Genomic DNA, 13,378 nt, shown 5'->3' on the forward strand with positions numbered 1-13,378 from the left:
CTTGTTTTCCAGCTCACATTCTCATTAAGACATTTCAGAATATAAGACTATAATATGCAGTTCCTCCTGGTTCAGAGGTCTCATCGAAGCCTCACCGATGAGGATGAAGCAGGCAGCGATGACGTACGTCAGCAGGTAGCCTCTGAGCGGCTCGTCGTTCTTGCCGTAACCTTTCCCAAAGATGCCGATGAGAGGGTAGAGTTTGTCCTTACACAGACACTACAGGAAGAGTCATACTCGTCAGTCACAGCGGAGACAAGAATGAATAAAAGCAATGCATTTAAACATAAGCAGGAACAGGGAAACGGTTGCGCCGACATTTGAAAAGAAATAACATTCACAAAAAGGTATTTTGGCGACTGTGGATCAGCGGTAGAGCCGGGTCGTCCTTCAATCAGAGGATCGGCGGTTTGATCCCCGGCTCCGCTAGTCCATGTCCATGTGTCCTTGGGCAAGACACTTAACCCCACATTGCTCCATACAGGCTGTTCCTACAGTGTGTGAATGTTAGATGGTCCTGATGGGCAGGTGGCCCCTTGCATGGTAGCCTCTGCCATCATGGGGGTGAATGGGTGAATGATGACATGTAGTGTTAAAGCGCTCTGAGTGGGCGGAAGACTAGAAAAGAACTAAACAAGAACAAGTCCATTTACCATTTGGTTCATCTGGTGTGTGTGTGTGTGTGTGTGTGTGTGTGTGTGTGTGTGTGTGTGTGTGTGTGTGTGTGAGTGTGTGTGTGTGAGTGTGTGTGAGTGTGTGTGAGTGTACCTGGAACACCTTGGGAGCAGACACCAGGCAGGCCAAAGCAGAAGAGAGCGTCGCTCCAAATATACCAGCAGTGATGAGAGGGGCGAACGCTGACACCAGGCTCATGGACTAGGAACAGAGACGCACTGTTGACTTAGTGGTCTCGTGTCCCTCACCAGAGGACAGAGGTGATCTACAGTCACCGGTCATTACAGAGGGGGACTCGATTCATGCAGAGTGACATGATTGCTGGCGTGTTGCCGTCAGTGTAATCATCGTATATGTTCAGCTTTTTATTTCATGGAGAGAAAAGTCAAATAAATGTCTGAGAACTGACAAGAAAGCTTCATATTGTTGGGACCCCAAGTAGCTTCACAAGGTAAATGTACAGTTTGGAATTCATCAGCCAGAAAACATGTGAAGAGTTGTGTTGTGGGTAATCATAAACCATGTCTAACAGAATGAAGCCACATTTAGCTCATGTGTCCTGTGAGTGGGCTGACCTGATAGTAATTACTGATGCCATAGGTGCATGTGTTGTTGCTGATACACTCAGTGAAGTCCCATCCGTAGAGACAAGCTAAACCTTCACAGCCCTGAGTCGACGAGGACACTGACAGGGTGTCGTTTAACAGGCCAGACGCATCCCGCAACACACAGGCCCCTGGAACAAACGCATGAACAAATATGCATACACACAATTATTTAACCACAAATCCCCCAAATAATTAAATGAATGGTGTAAATCCTGAACGCAAATATATTTTAGATATTGTATGTAATCATTGGCATTAATGGTAGAAATCAAATCTATGTCCAAACAAACGATCCACATTCTGTTCAAATGACTAAACTCAAACACTTTCATTTACAGGTGATAGTTAACGTGATTCAAGTGATTCAAACCCCAATATTTAACTAGTACAAACATTATTTAATAATCATATTCTGCTATTTCCCAATATGCAGTAATAAATAGCTGGTAATCTATTTAATACATTTCCAGGAAAATAATACTAATTAAGTTTATTCCCAGATCTGCCAGTAAGTTAATAATAATCACTAAGAAACTTCTTGAAAAAGTACCAAAAATATATTGAAATGATTCCCAACTTCTTCAACTTCAAGCAGTTACAGTACAGTACATATGAATATTAGCTATCAACACATAGACTCTAAAATGTAAAAGCACAATTCACCTTTCTTCACACAAATTGCAGATTTGTTGAACCATTTTTGCAAAACCCTAAACACAAGTCCTGCTTTTTTAAACCCTCATTATTTAAATTTGCATCTTATGAATTCCGTTACGGTCACTAGAGGGCGCTCTAGCTGTGACCACTTTACCGCAGAAGAACATGTGCAGAGGTCACCAGGGCTGCGGTCAAAAAGTCCAAAAATGACCTCCTAACGTCTTTTACGAAACACTTTTTCTTGATCTCCATGGGGTCAAGGAAAGATGTGAAGGAGAATTCATAAGGAGTTAGGAAAGGACAAGTGCAGAGTTCAGGGAATCCGACTCCTCTTTCCCTAAACTACGTAAGTAGGATGCAGTTATGCGTGCAGGTTATATAGACAGCCTGCTGCTGTCACACTCACAATCAACATGCTGCAGGAGAAACGGATAATTCACTTGTGCAATATCAATGAAACTGTTAAATATCAACATTTCCTTCATGCAACAATGTAGATTAAATGATTCGGTTATATTTAGCTTTTTACCAGTTATATAATGTATCACAGGCCTGGCTTGTAATTGTTTTACTGATTCTTCTTGTTATTGACAATGATATTTTTATCATCGCCAGTTTGCTATATTTGATACATGTTCGAAGTTCATGAATAAATATGAAATGAAACAAAAGGATTGTCACAGCCTGTTCCTATTCATCAGCATGAACCTCATGACGTTATGAATGTATGAGTATGATGTTAAACCTGTGGTATATAAGTCATGCTGCAGAATGTTGCAGTTATTTCACACTGATTCAAACTCTAAATCGTCTAAAGCTTAAGAAGACATTCATTAAGAGGAAAAATGTACATAAGAGTTTTAATCATTTTTGCAAAAGCACACGGTGCTTCAGAGTCCCTGTGTGGATGAGAGGCAGTCTATAGTGTGGATGAGAGGCAGTCTATCGTGTGGATGAGAAGCAGTTTAACGTGTGGATGAGAAGCAGTTTAACGTGTGGATGAGGGGCAGTTTATAGTGTGGATGAGAGGCAGTCTATCGTGTGGATGAGAGGCAGTCTATCGTGTGGATGAGAGGCAGTTTAACGTGTGGATGAGAGGCAGTCTATCGCGTGGATGAGAAGCAGTTTAACGTGTGGATGAGGGGCAGTTTATCGTGTGGATGAGAGGCAGTCTATAGTGTGGATGAGAGGCAGTCTAACGCGTGGATGAGAGGCAGTCTATCGTGTGGATGAGAAGCAGTTTAACGTGTGGATGAGGGGCAGTTTATAGTGTGGATGAGAGGCAGTTTATAGTGTGGATGAGAGGCAGTCTAACGCGTGGATGAGAGGCAGTCTAACGTGTGGATGAGAGGCAGTCTATAGTGTGGATGAGAGGCAGTCTATCGTGTGGATGAGAGGCAGTTTATAGTGTGGATGAGAGGCAGTCTAACGCGTGGATGAGAGGCAGTCTAACGTGTGGATGAGAGGCAGTCTATAGTGTGGATGAGAGGCAGTCTATCGTGTGGATGAGAGGCAGTCTAACACGTGGATGAGAGGCAGTCTAACGCATGGATGAGAGGCAGTCTAACGTGTCGATGAGAGGCAGTCTATCGTGTAGATGAGAGGCAGTCTATCGTGTGGATGAGAGGCAGTCTATCGTGTGGATGAGAGGCAGTCTATCGCGTGTGTGAGAGGCAGTCTATCGTGTGGATGAGAGGCAGTCTATCGTGTGGATGAGAGGCAGTCTAACGCGTGGATGAGAGGCAGTCTATCGTGTGGATGAGAAGCAGTTTAACGTGTGGATGAGGGGCAGTTTATAGTGTGGATGAGAGGCAGTTTATAGTGTGGATGAGAGGCAGTCTAACGCGTGGATGAGAGGCAGTCTAACGTGTGGATGAGAGGCAGTCTATAGTGTGGATGAGAGGCAGTCTATCGTGTGGATGAGAGGCAGTCTAACACGTGGATGAGAGGCAGTCTAACGCATGGATGAGAGGCAGTCTAACGTGTCGATGAGAGGCAGTCTATCGTGTGGATGAGAGGCAGTCTATCGTGTGGATGAGAGGCAGTCTATCGTGTGGATGAGAGGCAGTCTATCGCGTGTGTGAGAGGCAGTCTATCGTGTGGATGAGAGGCAGTCTATCGTGTGGATGAGAGGCAGTCTATCGCGTGTGTGAGAGGCAGTCTATCGTGTGGATGAGAGGCAGTCTAACGCGTGGATGAGAGGCAGTCTATCGCGTGGATGAGAGGCAGTCTATCGCGTGGATGAGGGGCAGTCTATCGCGTGGATGAGGGGCAGTCTAACGTGTGGATGAGAGGCAGTCTAACGTGTGGATGAGAGGCAGTCTAACGTGTGGATGAGAGGCAGTCTATCGTGTGGATGAGAGGCAGTCTATCGCGTGTGTGAGAGGCAGTCTAACGCGTGGATGAGAGGCAGTCTAACGTGTGGATGAGAGGCAGTCTATAGTGTGGATGAGAGGCAGTCTATCGTGTGGATGAGAGGCAGTCTAACACGTGGATGAGAGGCAGTCTAACGCATGGATGAGAGGCAGTCTAACGTGTCGATGAGAGGCAGTCTATCGTGTGGATGAGAGGCAGTCTATCGTGTGGATGAGAGGCAGTCTATCGTGTGGATGAGAGGCAGTCTATCGCGTGTGTGAGAGGCAGTCTATCGTGTGGATGAGAGGCAGTCTATCGTGTGGATGAGAGGCAGTCTATCGCGTGTGTGAGAGGCAGTCTAACGCGTGGATGAGAGGCAGTCTATCGCGTGGATGAGAGGCAGTCTATCGCGTGGATGAGGGGCAGTCTAACGTGTGGATGAGAGGCAGTCTAACGTGTGGATGAGAGGCAGTCTAACGTGTGGATGAGAGGCAGTCTATCGTGTGGATGAGAGGCAGTCTATCGCGTGTGTGAGAGGCAGTCTAACGTGTGGATGAGAGGCTGTCTATCGTGTGGATGAGAGGCAGTCTATCGCGTGTGTGAGAGGCAGTCTATCGTGTGGATGAGAGGCAGTCTAACGCGTGGATGAGAGGCAGTCTATCGCGTGGATGAGAGGCAGTCTATTGCGTGGATGAGGGGCAGTCTATCGCGTGGATGAGGGGCAGTCTATCGCGTGGATGGGGGCAGTCTAACGTGTGGATGAGAGGCAGTCTAACGTGTGGATGAGAGGCAGTCTAACGTGTGGATGAGAGGCAGTCTAACGTGTGGATGAGAGGCAGTCTATCGTGTGGATGAGAGGCAGTCTATCGCGTGGATGAGAGGCAGTCTATCGTGTGGATGAGAGGCAGTCTATCGTGTGGATGAGAGGCAGTCTATCGTGTGGATGAGAGGCAGTCTATCATGTGGATGAGAGGCAGTCTATCATGTGGATGAGAGGCAGTTTAACGTGTGGATGAGAGGCAGCTGGGACACACGGTACCTATGGTTGCAGAGATGATGAGGTAGGAAATGGTGGTCCAGAATATTGCCATTAGCGTTCCTCTGGGGATTGCCACTGTTGGATTCTGGGAAGGACAAAAGACACAAAAACAACACTTTTAATAAAGAGTAATTTAACATTCACACACATTCATATGCTGCCCCAATACTAAAATGTACTACATATTTTAGGATTTAATCATTATTTTATTGTATTAATTTAACATTTATCGTATAATCTTTATTTCATTGTGTCCCTTGGCATGTTTTCTCATGTATTAAATAGTGAAAAATACATTTCTTAAAAGTGGGAGTATTGTGAGAAATGTGAGATTTCCATCAAAATAATTAGTGCAGGACTTAATAATACATAATACATAATCTCAACTATGGAATTGTATGAAAGTGGTTCAGTACAAAGTGTTGTACGACCCGAGGAACGCATTCTACAAAGACACCATCAGTTAAGCAAAGGAACAAACAGCACTAGATGTCCAACCTTTGCAAATGCCAATTTGCTCCCCCCCCCGGTTCCCCTTGTTCCTGACAGGAACCCCAGATGTCCCCGTCCCTCGTTTCAGTCTTGAGTTTGAGTCAGTCGGTGTCAGTGAGGAGCTGTAGGAGGATGCAAGCAGCCAACACAACAACAAGTGTGTCCACTCTATTGTGTCCCGTCTTGACTCCTTGGTAAAATGCTCTCCACCTTGATGACAAGGTGCCAAATGCATTCTCCACCACTAATCCTCCTCTCTTTGTTAAAGGTATGGCCAGGGTCCGGTCCCATCAGTTGAGTCTTCAGTCAGTGACGGCACATCGCCGAGTCCGTCTGCACCCATAAAGGGCTGTTTGGTGGCCGGTGCTGCTGTTTCGATGGGCTGCCTATAGTTTGTGGTTTGCCTCTGGAGTTGTCTGCCAATAATGGATAACAGATGAGTGTATAGAGCCACTCATTGTCCAGACCCGGTTCTGACCCCAGGTGGTTGAAAACACCACGTTTGACTCCTGAGACTGTGACCTTGCCCTTCGTCTTCAGATTCAACGCTGTAGTGCTCTTCTTACGTTTATCATGACACATAAAAACGATGTAACGTTACTTTATTGCATGCTTCCTAAAATGGAAACTTTAAAAGAAAAGATATGGTAACATTTTAACATGAGCTTGTTCTTATAGCTAAGACAGATGAATTTCTTTTGTAAACAGGAGGCTAAAGTACGGCTATAAAGTGTTACATCACCATGATTACCTTACTTAAAATGTGAAAATGGCCTACAGTGTTGAGTACAGTGTAGGTACAGTGAGTGTTGCTCATGCTTTCCTCTCACAGCTTTAATTCTTTCATAGTGGGTTTTAAGTTACCTAAAATGTCTTATTCAGTGTTGTACTGCACTCTGTCGTGTCGCTTGTGGTTGGCAAACTAATGTGTGACGTCGTGATGACTACGTCCACTGCTTATATGAAAACTGGCTTCATGTACATAACCTCCAGATCAACCAAAAGCTCAAATATAGTGTGATAGCCAGGATTTAACCAGTAGAAGTCAGTCGCTATGCATCTTTGAGATACAATATGCAGAATTCAAAGATGTTGCACTAACGTCTTGGATGTGAATCCATCAACTACATACCTTCAGATCTCCTGAGATGTTCGCTCCTGCCAGAATGCCCGTGGCGGAGGGGAAGAAGATGGAGAACATGCCAAAGAAACTGCCCTCTGGTCCCCGCCAGCCAGGTACAAAGTTGGTGGCAAAGATATCAGCTGTTGAAGGTGAAATAATTAGTTATCGAAGAGCTCCTGAAGGGAGAGACTCGAAGATTGGTTATCCTTGATTTGTGAGTAAACCACCACACACACACACACACACATTGAATTGCTCTACAGTGAAAGAGGAAACGTTGCACTGGCCTGCAGGAATACCCTAACCCTGACTAAACAGTCACCTTTGTAGCTAAAGACGCCCTTGGCTTGTTTCTGTGGTGAAGCAGGAGTGATCGTTCCAACAATGTAACTGACAAATGACACCATGATGACCAGGAAGAACAGAACCTGGGCCTGTGGAGGGCAGAATGTACGGTAAACATGTGGATGCAGACAGACATTTACAATCAAGAGCAAGCTAATGTATCTCACCGCACTAATGCATCACCTTGGTTTAAAACAAATCCCAACAATTAGTCATTAATCACCATGGTCTCATATACTTGGTTGAGCTAACCTTTGACTCCCACGCCATGCCAGCCAATGAGATACCCAGTAGACATGTGACTGTAATGATGCCAATGATGCGGATGTCATTGACTCGGTCCACCATGACGGCTCCATTTTCCTGAGAAAGAAAAAGATGTCAGTGTGTTCCAGAGAACTTAAAGAGAAAGAACCTGTGCTCAGTGTTCAGCATCATTGTAAACGTTGCTCCACACATTAACACACATCCTACTTACATACATGAGGTCTGTAACCGTCTCGGCAAAGCCCACAGTGTGCATGGCCACAGCTACAGCATTGGCAAAAGCAAAGATCAGACCGATGGACCCACCCAGCTCTGGACCAAGGCTGCGACTGATCAGGAAGTAAGTCCCACCTGAAGACAGAATGTATTCTGGGAAACGTGTTCATCAGGTAAGGCAGGGGTCTTCAACGTCTTTCAGGCCCAGGACCCAAACTGATGGAGCAGGGACCCCCTACTGTATACAGTTTATTGTATAAAATGTGTTTTATATTAAACTGGGCCTAGTGCCATGTATGAACACACCTTGTTATTGCGCATTCAATACTAAGCTATTCAAATAATACAAAGGTTCATGTTTTTATGTTAAAGGTACAGTGAGTAGGTGGCCGAGACACTGACATTTATGAACACACTGTGTGATAATCATGCATACAAGATATTCAAATTGATGTTTTTAAACACAAATGTGGAAACTAAAATGATTGATGGTCTATTAGTGCCACTGATATGCAAAAACAAACCTGTTATCTTGTACAATACTGAACTATTAGAATAACGGACAGATTCATGTTTGGGGGAAAAAAATAAAAAATAAAAATTGTCTAATCAACCAAAACTTTTGCGGACCCCGTGCAGTACCGCGGGGTACCCCTAGGGGGTCCGCGGACCCCCCGTTGAAGACCTCTGATGTAGGAATCGCTGGCATTTAAAATGGTATACGATGTCCGCACAGCCCACATGTTTTGTTTTTCTCATATTAGTCCTCATTAATATCCTTTGTGTTTCTGAATAAGATGTGTCATCATGAAGCAGTTTGTAGGGACACACCTCCTTTGACCTTGCCGTTGGTAGCGATGGCGGAGGTGGAGAGACCAGTGATCCCAGTTATACAGGAGGACAGCAGGATGATCACCCAGGTCAGACCTGACAGAACGACACAGAGAAGGGATGACAATGAGCCACAGCGACGTACCAGAGACGTGTGTTGGTGACGTTTGGTGAAGGCTTTGTTGAACGTACCTATACCGGCTTGAGCGGTGATCCAAGGCAACCTCAAGTACAAGATCACCCCCCAGATGTTTAACATGCAGCGGATCTACAAACAGACAGAATGTAACAAATACACACGATCTGGTTAAACCAAGACAACATCTGAAGTGCAACACCAACACAAAGCATGCAGAGGCTTCTCAAGAGGGAAGCGCTCTTCTGGCCTGAACGTCGTCATAGTGTTCTTCTCTGGAAAGAAACACGCTTCTTGAAAAAGTCAGAGCGGCTACAATAGAGTTAAGATCAGTAGAAGGCACCATTATGACCATTATTCTGTTATTCAGATATAAACAATATCAAGGACGATTGAAGATAATTGAAAATAAATGAATAGATAAAGTAGCAAATCTAAGTTTAAGGACACAACATGGATCGATCAGAGAAAAAGACATTTTATTGTACTGCAAGTCTCTCTCTCTCTGTCTCTCTCTGTCTCTCTGTCTCTCTCTCTCTCACACACACACACACACACACGCACACACACACACACACACACACACACACACACACACACACTTCGACCACCCACTCACATGAATGCACATGCAGGCCTTCAAACTCAACACAATAGAATAGATTATACCTTTGAGGTGCAGTACATTTATAGAAGTTTATAAATTACAGGATAGGATAGTGTGTGTGTGTGTGTGTGTGTGTGTGTGTGTGTGTGTGTGTGTGTGTGTGTGTGCATCCATATGAGCTGTTATTCAAAGTCATCTTTTAGGCTATTCTCCCTAAAATAAGGCAATGGGCTATTAGAAGGTAACAACTGTGAAGGGTTATCGGAGAAATAAAAAAGCAATAGTGAACATTTTTTAAATGGTTTAAGGGAAACATTTACAGATGAGATTCATAGTCTAACGCTGCAACAAAAAAGAAGCATTTGGCATACAGAAAATATTGATCTAAAAACATAGTGTCATCACCTCAAAAACATCATTCACAGGGTTAAAGTTCTGAAATGAATGAATAGTTGGTAGTTATGATCAGGACTAATGTTGGTAAATAATAATATTAGTACAGAGTATTTTAGTAGAGGAATCTGTCTTTTAAGTCTTTCTGGACGCTCAGCTCTGCACCCCTCGTCTGCAGCTTGGATAACTTGTCCCATGTCTTCTTTTTGACCCATTGTAAATCGTATTAATGATACTTGATAATTGATAAATGATGATAATTGTGATTTTCAAACCAAAATACAGCATTCAATATTTAAACTTAAAGTCTCCCAAATGTAATGATGAGCAAGAGGAGTGTAAAGGGAACATCTGTGCTCATCATCTGTGCTCATCCAAGGAGTCCCAGACTGTAAGTTATCATCAGTGATGTCACTGTCTTTGAATTGATTGTTGTCTGTCTTTACGCCTAGAGGACAAACGTGTCATTGGAAACTGCAGATGTTATAATACATGAGGTGAAGTAGGTTGGCAGGTTCACTGGTTGTCCTCTACGGTCTTAATTTGACTCTACATCAGCTATTGTCCACCGGCCCGTCCATGGGTTGGACCAGTTCCAGGTCAAAGTCTTCTCTGAGTGGGCTTTAAAGGTGCTGGAGCTGCTAGCCAAGGGACATATTGGGTGAAGTGTGACTACTTTGCAAAGACTCAGTGGATTTTTTAGCACCAAAATTCAAGAGAGTTTGCACAATTAGCGTGTGTTAGCATACAGTGTGATCAAAATGTGCTTCTAATTTGAGACCATGACGATACACCTGACGTGTGCACTGGGAGAGGAGGGTGGTGGTGGCAAGCAGTACAGAATGAGCCGCTCTAACATTAAGAATAATACATAATGAACGTCTCATAAACGGGACAATGACAATACTTTATACTGTGACTGTAAATGGTTTAGGAATAGTGTTACTGTAACGTATCCACAACAAGTTACACCTGTCACCTGTCAAAGGAGCGCGGTGCTCAGCTCACATCTAAGACCAGACGGGTTTCAACTCAATTTACAGAAAATCTGCAAAAGAAAATGCAAATAATCTGCTTTTCCATCCATTGCCGCCACATTGGAATTTAAGTGTCTGGAAATGATTCAGTGTGGTCCCGTTAAAAGCAGAAGACGTGGCCTGTTGAAAGGATAGCAGTCAAACTTACAATGTGAGGGAAATACGCCCTTTATGTTTGTTTCATGTGCAAATTGAACGGAAGCGGATCTAATGATTGTGCAGAATGATTGCCTGCAGACATCCAACACGTCCCTCCCTGGTGTAACCCGGCCTACCATGACTCCCTGCACCCAGCCGAAGCGTGCGGGTTCAGGCGGCGGCTCCTTCTGCTGCTCCTCCTCCTCGTCTTCCTCTGAGCTGCCTTCTCCTCCCATCTGTGCAGCTGTTGTCTCCTCATACAAGGGAGGTCTGGAATCAACCTAGTCGAGTGAAGTCACATACATGTTTATCTTCTAAAAGCACCAATCACACATTTACAGTGAGCATCCCTCATAACCAACACTCGAGAAAGTAGACATCCCAGAAATCAAGAACGACACCAATGAGTTAAACGTCTAGAGTTTGCTGGACTAGCGTGAGGACCAGGACTACACTGACACCTTTCCTGAGTTCATCTCACTCCACATTTCTGAATTACAAACTTTTCTAAATCATCAAGTTGTAATCTTGTACCCAAAATTCTATTTTACAACAGAGACCTGGGCTAAAAGCATCTTTGTTTGAAGCATATTCAGAGGACATTAGACGCTAAAACCACTATATTATTACTAACTATCCCAGCTGCACGTCTGTGGTTCTGTTTCTTGTCTGGAGTCCTCCTCACCTCGGGGTCGGCACGCAGCTGGTACAGAGACGGCCTGAAGCGCCTCCGTCGGCCGAACACCTCCGTGTTGGCGTAGAAGTCGTAGTGCGGCGGGGCGTCCAGAGTCTCATAGCCGGTCAGAGCACCGGGTCCGAGAGACGCCACGCTGCTCCCATTGCTGCAGCAGTGACAGCTGCCCGACTCGTCAAACCCTCCGGGCGTCGGCTCCGCGTGGACCGCTGACAGAGGAGGTCTGGGTCTGAACGCAGCCGGGGGAACGCCGTCGCTGCTTTCCACTAACTCCATTCAGAACAGAAGATGAGTGTTTTTAAGCGGACTGTAACCGCAGAGACGGCTGAGACGGTGAGCTTTGAGTCAGATCTGCTCTTCAGCAGCTGTGGAGGTTCTTGCAGCTGTATGAAGGAGGCTTTATTGCTGGGTGGTTTTATGCCGTGTGTGACCTTTACCAGAAGGAAGAGCCCGGGGCAAGGTCAGGAGACTCGTTCACTGAACAGTCAAACAAGACTCATTACAGGCTCTGTTGAGCATGGAAAGTCCCACAGGTCAGGGTCACCCAACAACCCACCAAAGAACACGTTCCAGTGTCTAGAACGACAACGTGTTCCTGGTCCAGAAGCTCAAATAGTGCAGAGTCATCGGATTTGATGGATCATAGCCAAAGTATTGACGTCCTTCTTTCCAGTATCTCCTCTCTGTATTGTGTTGGACATGTTATGTTGAGTTGAGATCAGTTTGCATTGTGTTTCTGGTTATACAGTCAAAATGATTCATCTTTCATTTTCCAGAGGAGATCATTAATAAGCACACCAACGCATGCTTGTTAAGAAAGCAGCTTTAAATGAATACAACCTTATTTTTATTCTCATTATAATGATTGTGTTTATAATTGTACTCCAGGAGCTTATATTGACAAATCAGTTTCTCCTTAAAATAAGAACAATATATATATATATATATATATATATATGTGTTGTCATAAAACAATGTCTACCAATAGAACATTATAAAATGATACATTCTTCAAAGTAGTTACAGGAAATGATGTTTATGAGATTATGTTATAGAAGGATCTACTTAAAACAAGGAACTCTTTACGTTGCTGTTGTTGTTTTGTCATGGAGACAGCGATACGTTCCATAAACATAAACAAGTGTTAAAATAAAGATGTGATTTATTATACTGCATTATATCATAGAGGACACACTGACAGGCCCACATCTGTGGACTTCACAACACGCTGATAATTAAAGGGGACTAACAGCATGATCGTATTATGATGGTCCGTCAGTTACACCTATCTGCTGCTATGGTTAACCGACGGCATTAACTGTTCATTTACACACGCAGGACACATATCTAACTGCATGTTACACTGATTATGAAATGTGCAGTGTGAGTGTGTGGCCTTTAGACCAGGTCACAACCAGGTTACTCCTCTCCTGTCATGTATTTATAAAGAGCTGTAGGTTTGTGCGTCTATTTGATCAAGACCCGCACACACACACACGCACACACGCACACACACACACACACACACACACACACACACAGGCAGTGGAGAGGCCACAGTGAGGGAGGTCGGGCTGTTTGCTTTAGAATGTATCCACCATGAAACATCAGACGCTCACGTCTTGTTTCTAGAGCCACCGCTCTGTGGAAACCTCTGCTCCAGCCAAGGTTATTATAGTTTTGCATTTTTCACTAGTTTTTATTTTTATTTCGTTTTGACTTTTTGTTTTGAGTTTGAGTTTGAGTTTAGTTTGAATTCGTTTTT

At 44.3% G+C, this 13,378-nt stretch overlaps 1 protein-coding gene across 2 annotated transcripts in view; it reads right to left on the bottom strand.

Annotated features, from left to right (window-relative positions):
• Positions 1 to 11,970, bottom strand: part of slc12a3 (solute carrier family 12 member 3) — a 19,880-nt gene extending 7,910 nt beyond the window's left edge. For both annotated transcript variants that reach the window (XM_068722936.1, XM_068722935.1), the window contains exons 1-12: positions 11,605 to 11,970; positions 11,057 to 11,200; positions 8,801 to 8,876; positions 8,609 to 8,704; positions 7,773 to 7,912; positions 7,547 to 7,657; positions 7,272 to 7,383; positions 6,959 to 7,089; positions 5,335 to 5,419; positions 1,251 to 1,411; positions 769 to 876; positions 96 to 219 (exon numbers count right to left, since the gene is read on the bottom strand). In XM_068722936.1, coding sequence (XP_068579037.1) covers positions 96 to 219; positions 769 to 876; positions 1,251 to 1,411; positions 5,335 to 5,419; positions 6,959 to 7,089; positions 7,272 to 7,383; positions 7,547 to 7,657; positions 7,773 to 7,912; positions 8,609 to 8,704; positions 8,801 to 8,876; positions 11,057 to 11,200; positions 11,605 to 11,889 — 1,573 coding nt within the window. In that variant the 5' untranslated portion in view covers positions 11,890 to 11,970. The remainder of the gene's footprint in view (positions 1 to 95; positions 220 to 768; positions 877 to 1,250; positions 1,412 to 5,334; positions 5,420 to 6,958; positions 7,090 to 7,271; positions 7,384 to 7,546; positions 7,658 to 7,772; positions 7,913 to 8,608; positions 8,705 to 8,800; positions 8,877 to 11,056; positions 11,201 to 11,604) is intronic.
• Positions 11,971 to 13,378: the final 1,408 nt, after the last annotated feature.

Source organism: Cebidichthys violaceus, unplaced genomic scaffold (assembly GCF_023349555.1).
Source record: "Cebidichthys violaceus isolate CVI_PGR_0920_01 unplaced genomic scaffold, fCebVio1.0.p SCAF_3, whole genome shotgun sequence".
In the NCBI taxonomy this organism is placed as follows: Eukaryota; Metazoa; Chordata; class Actinopteri; order Perciformes; family Stichaeidae; genus Cebidichthys; species Cebidichthys violaceus.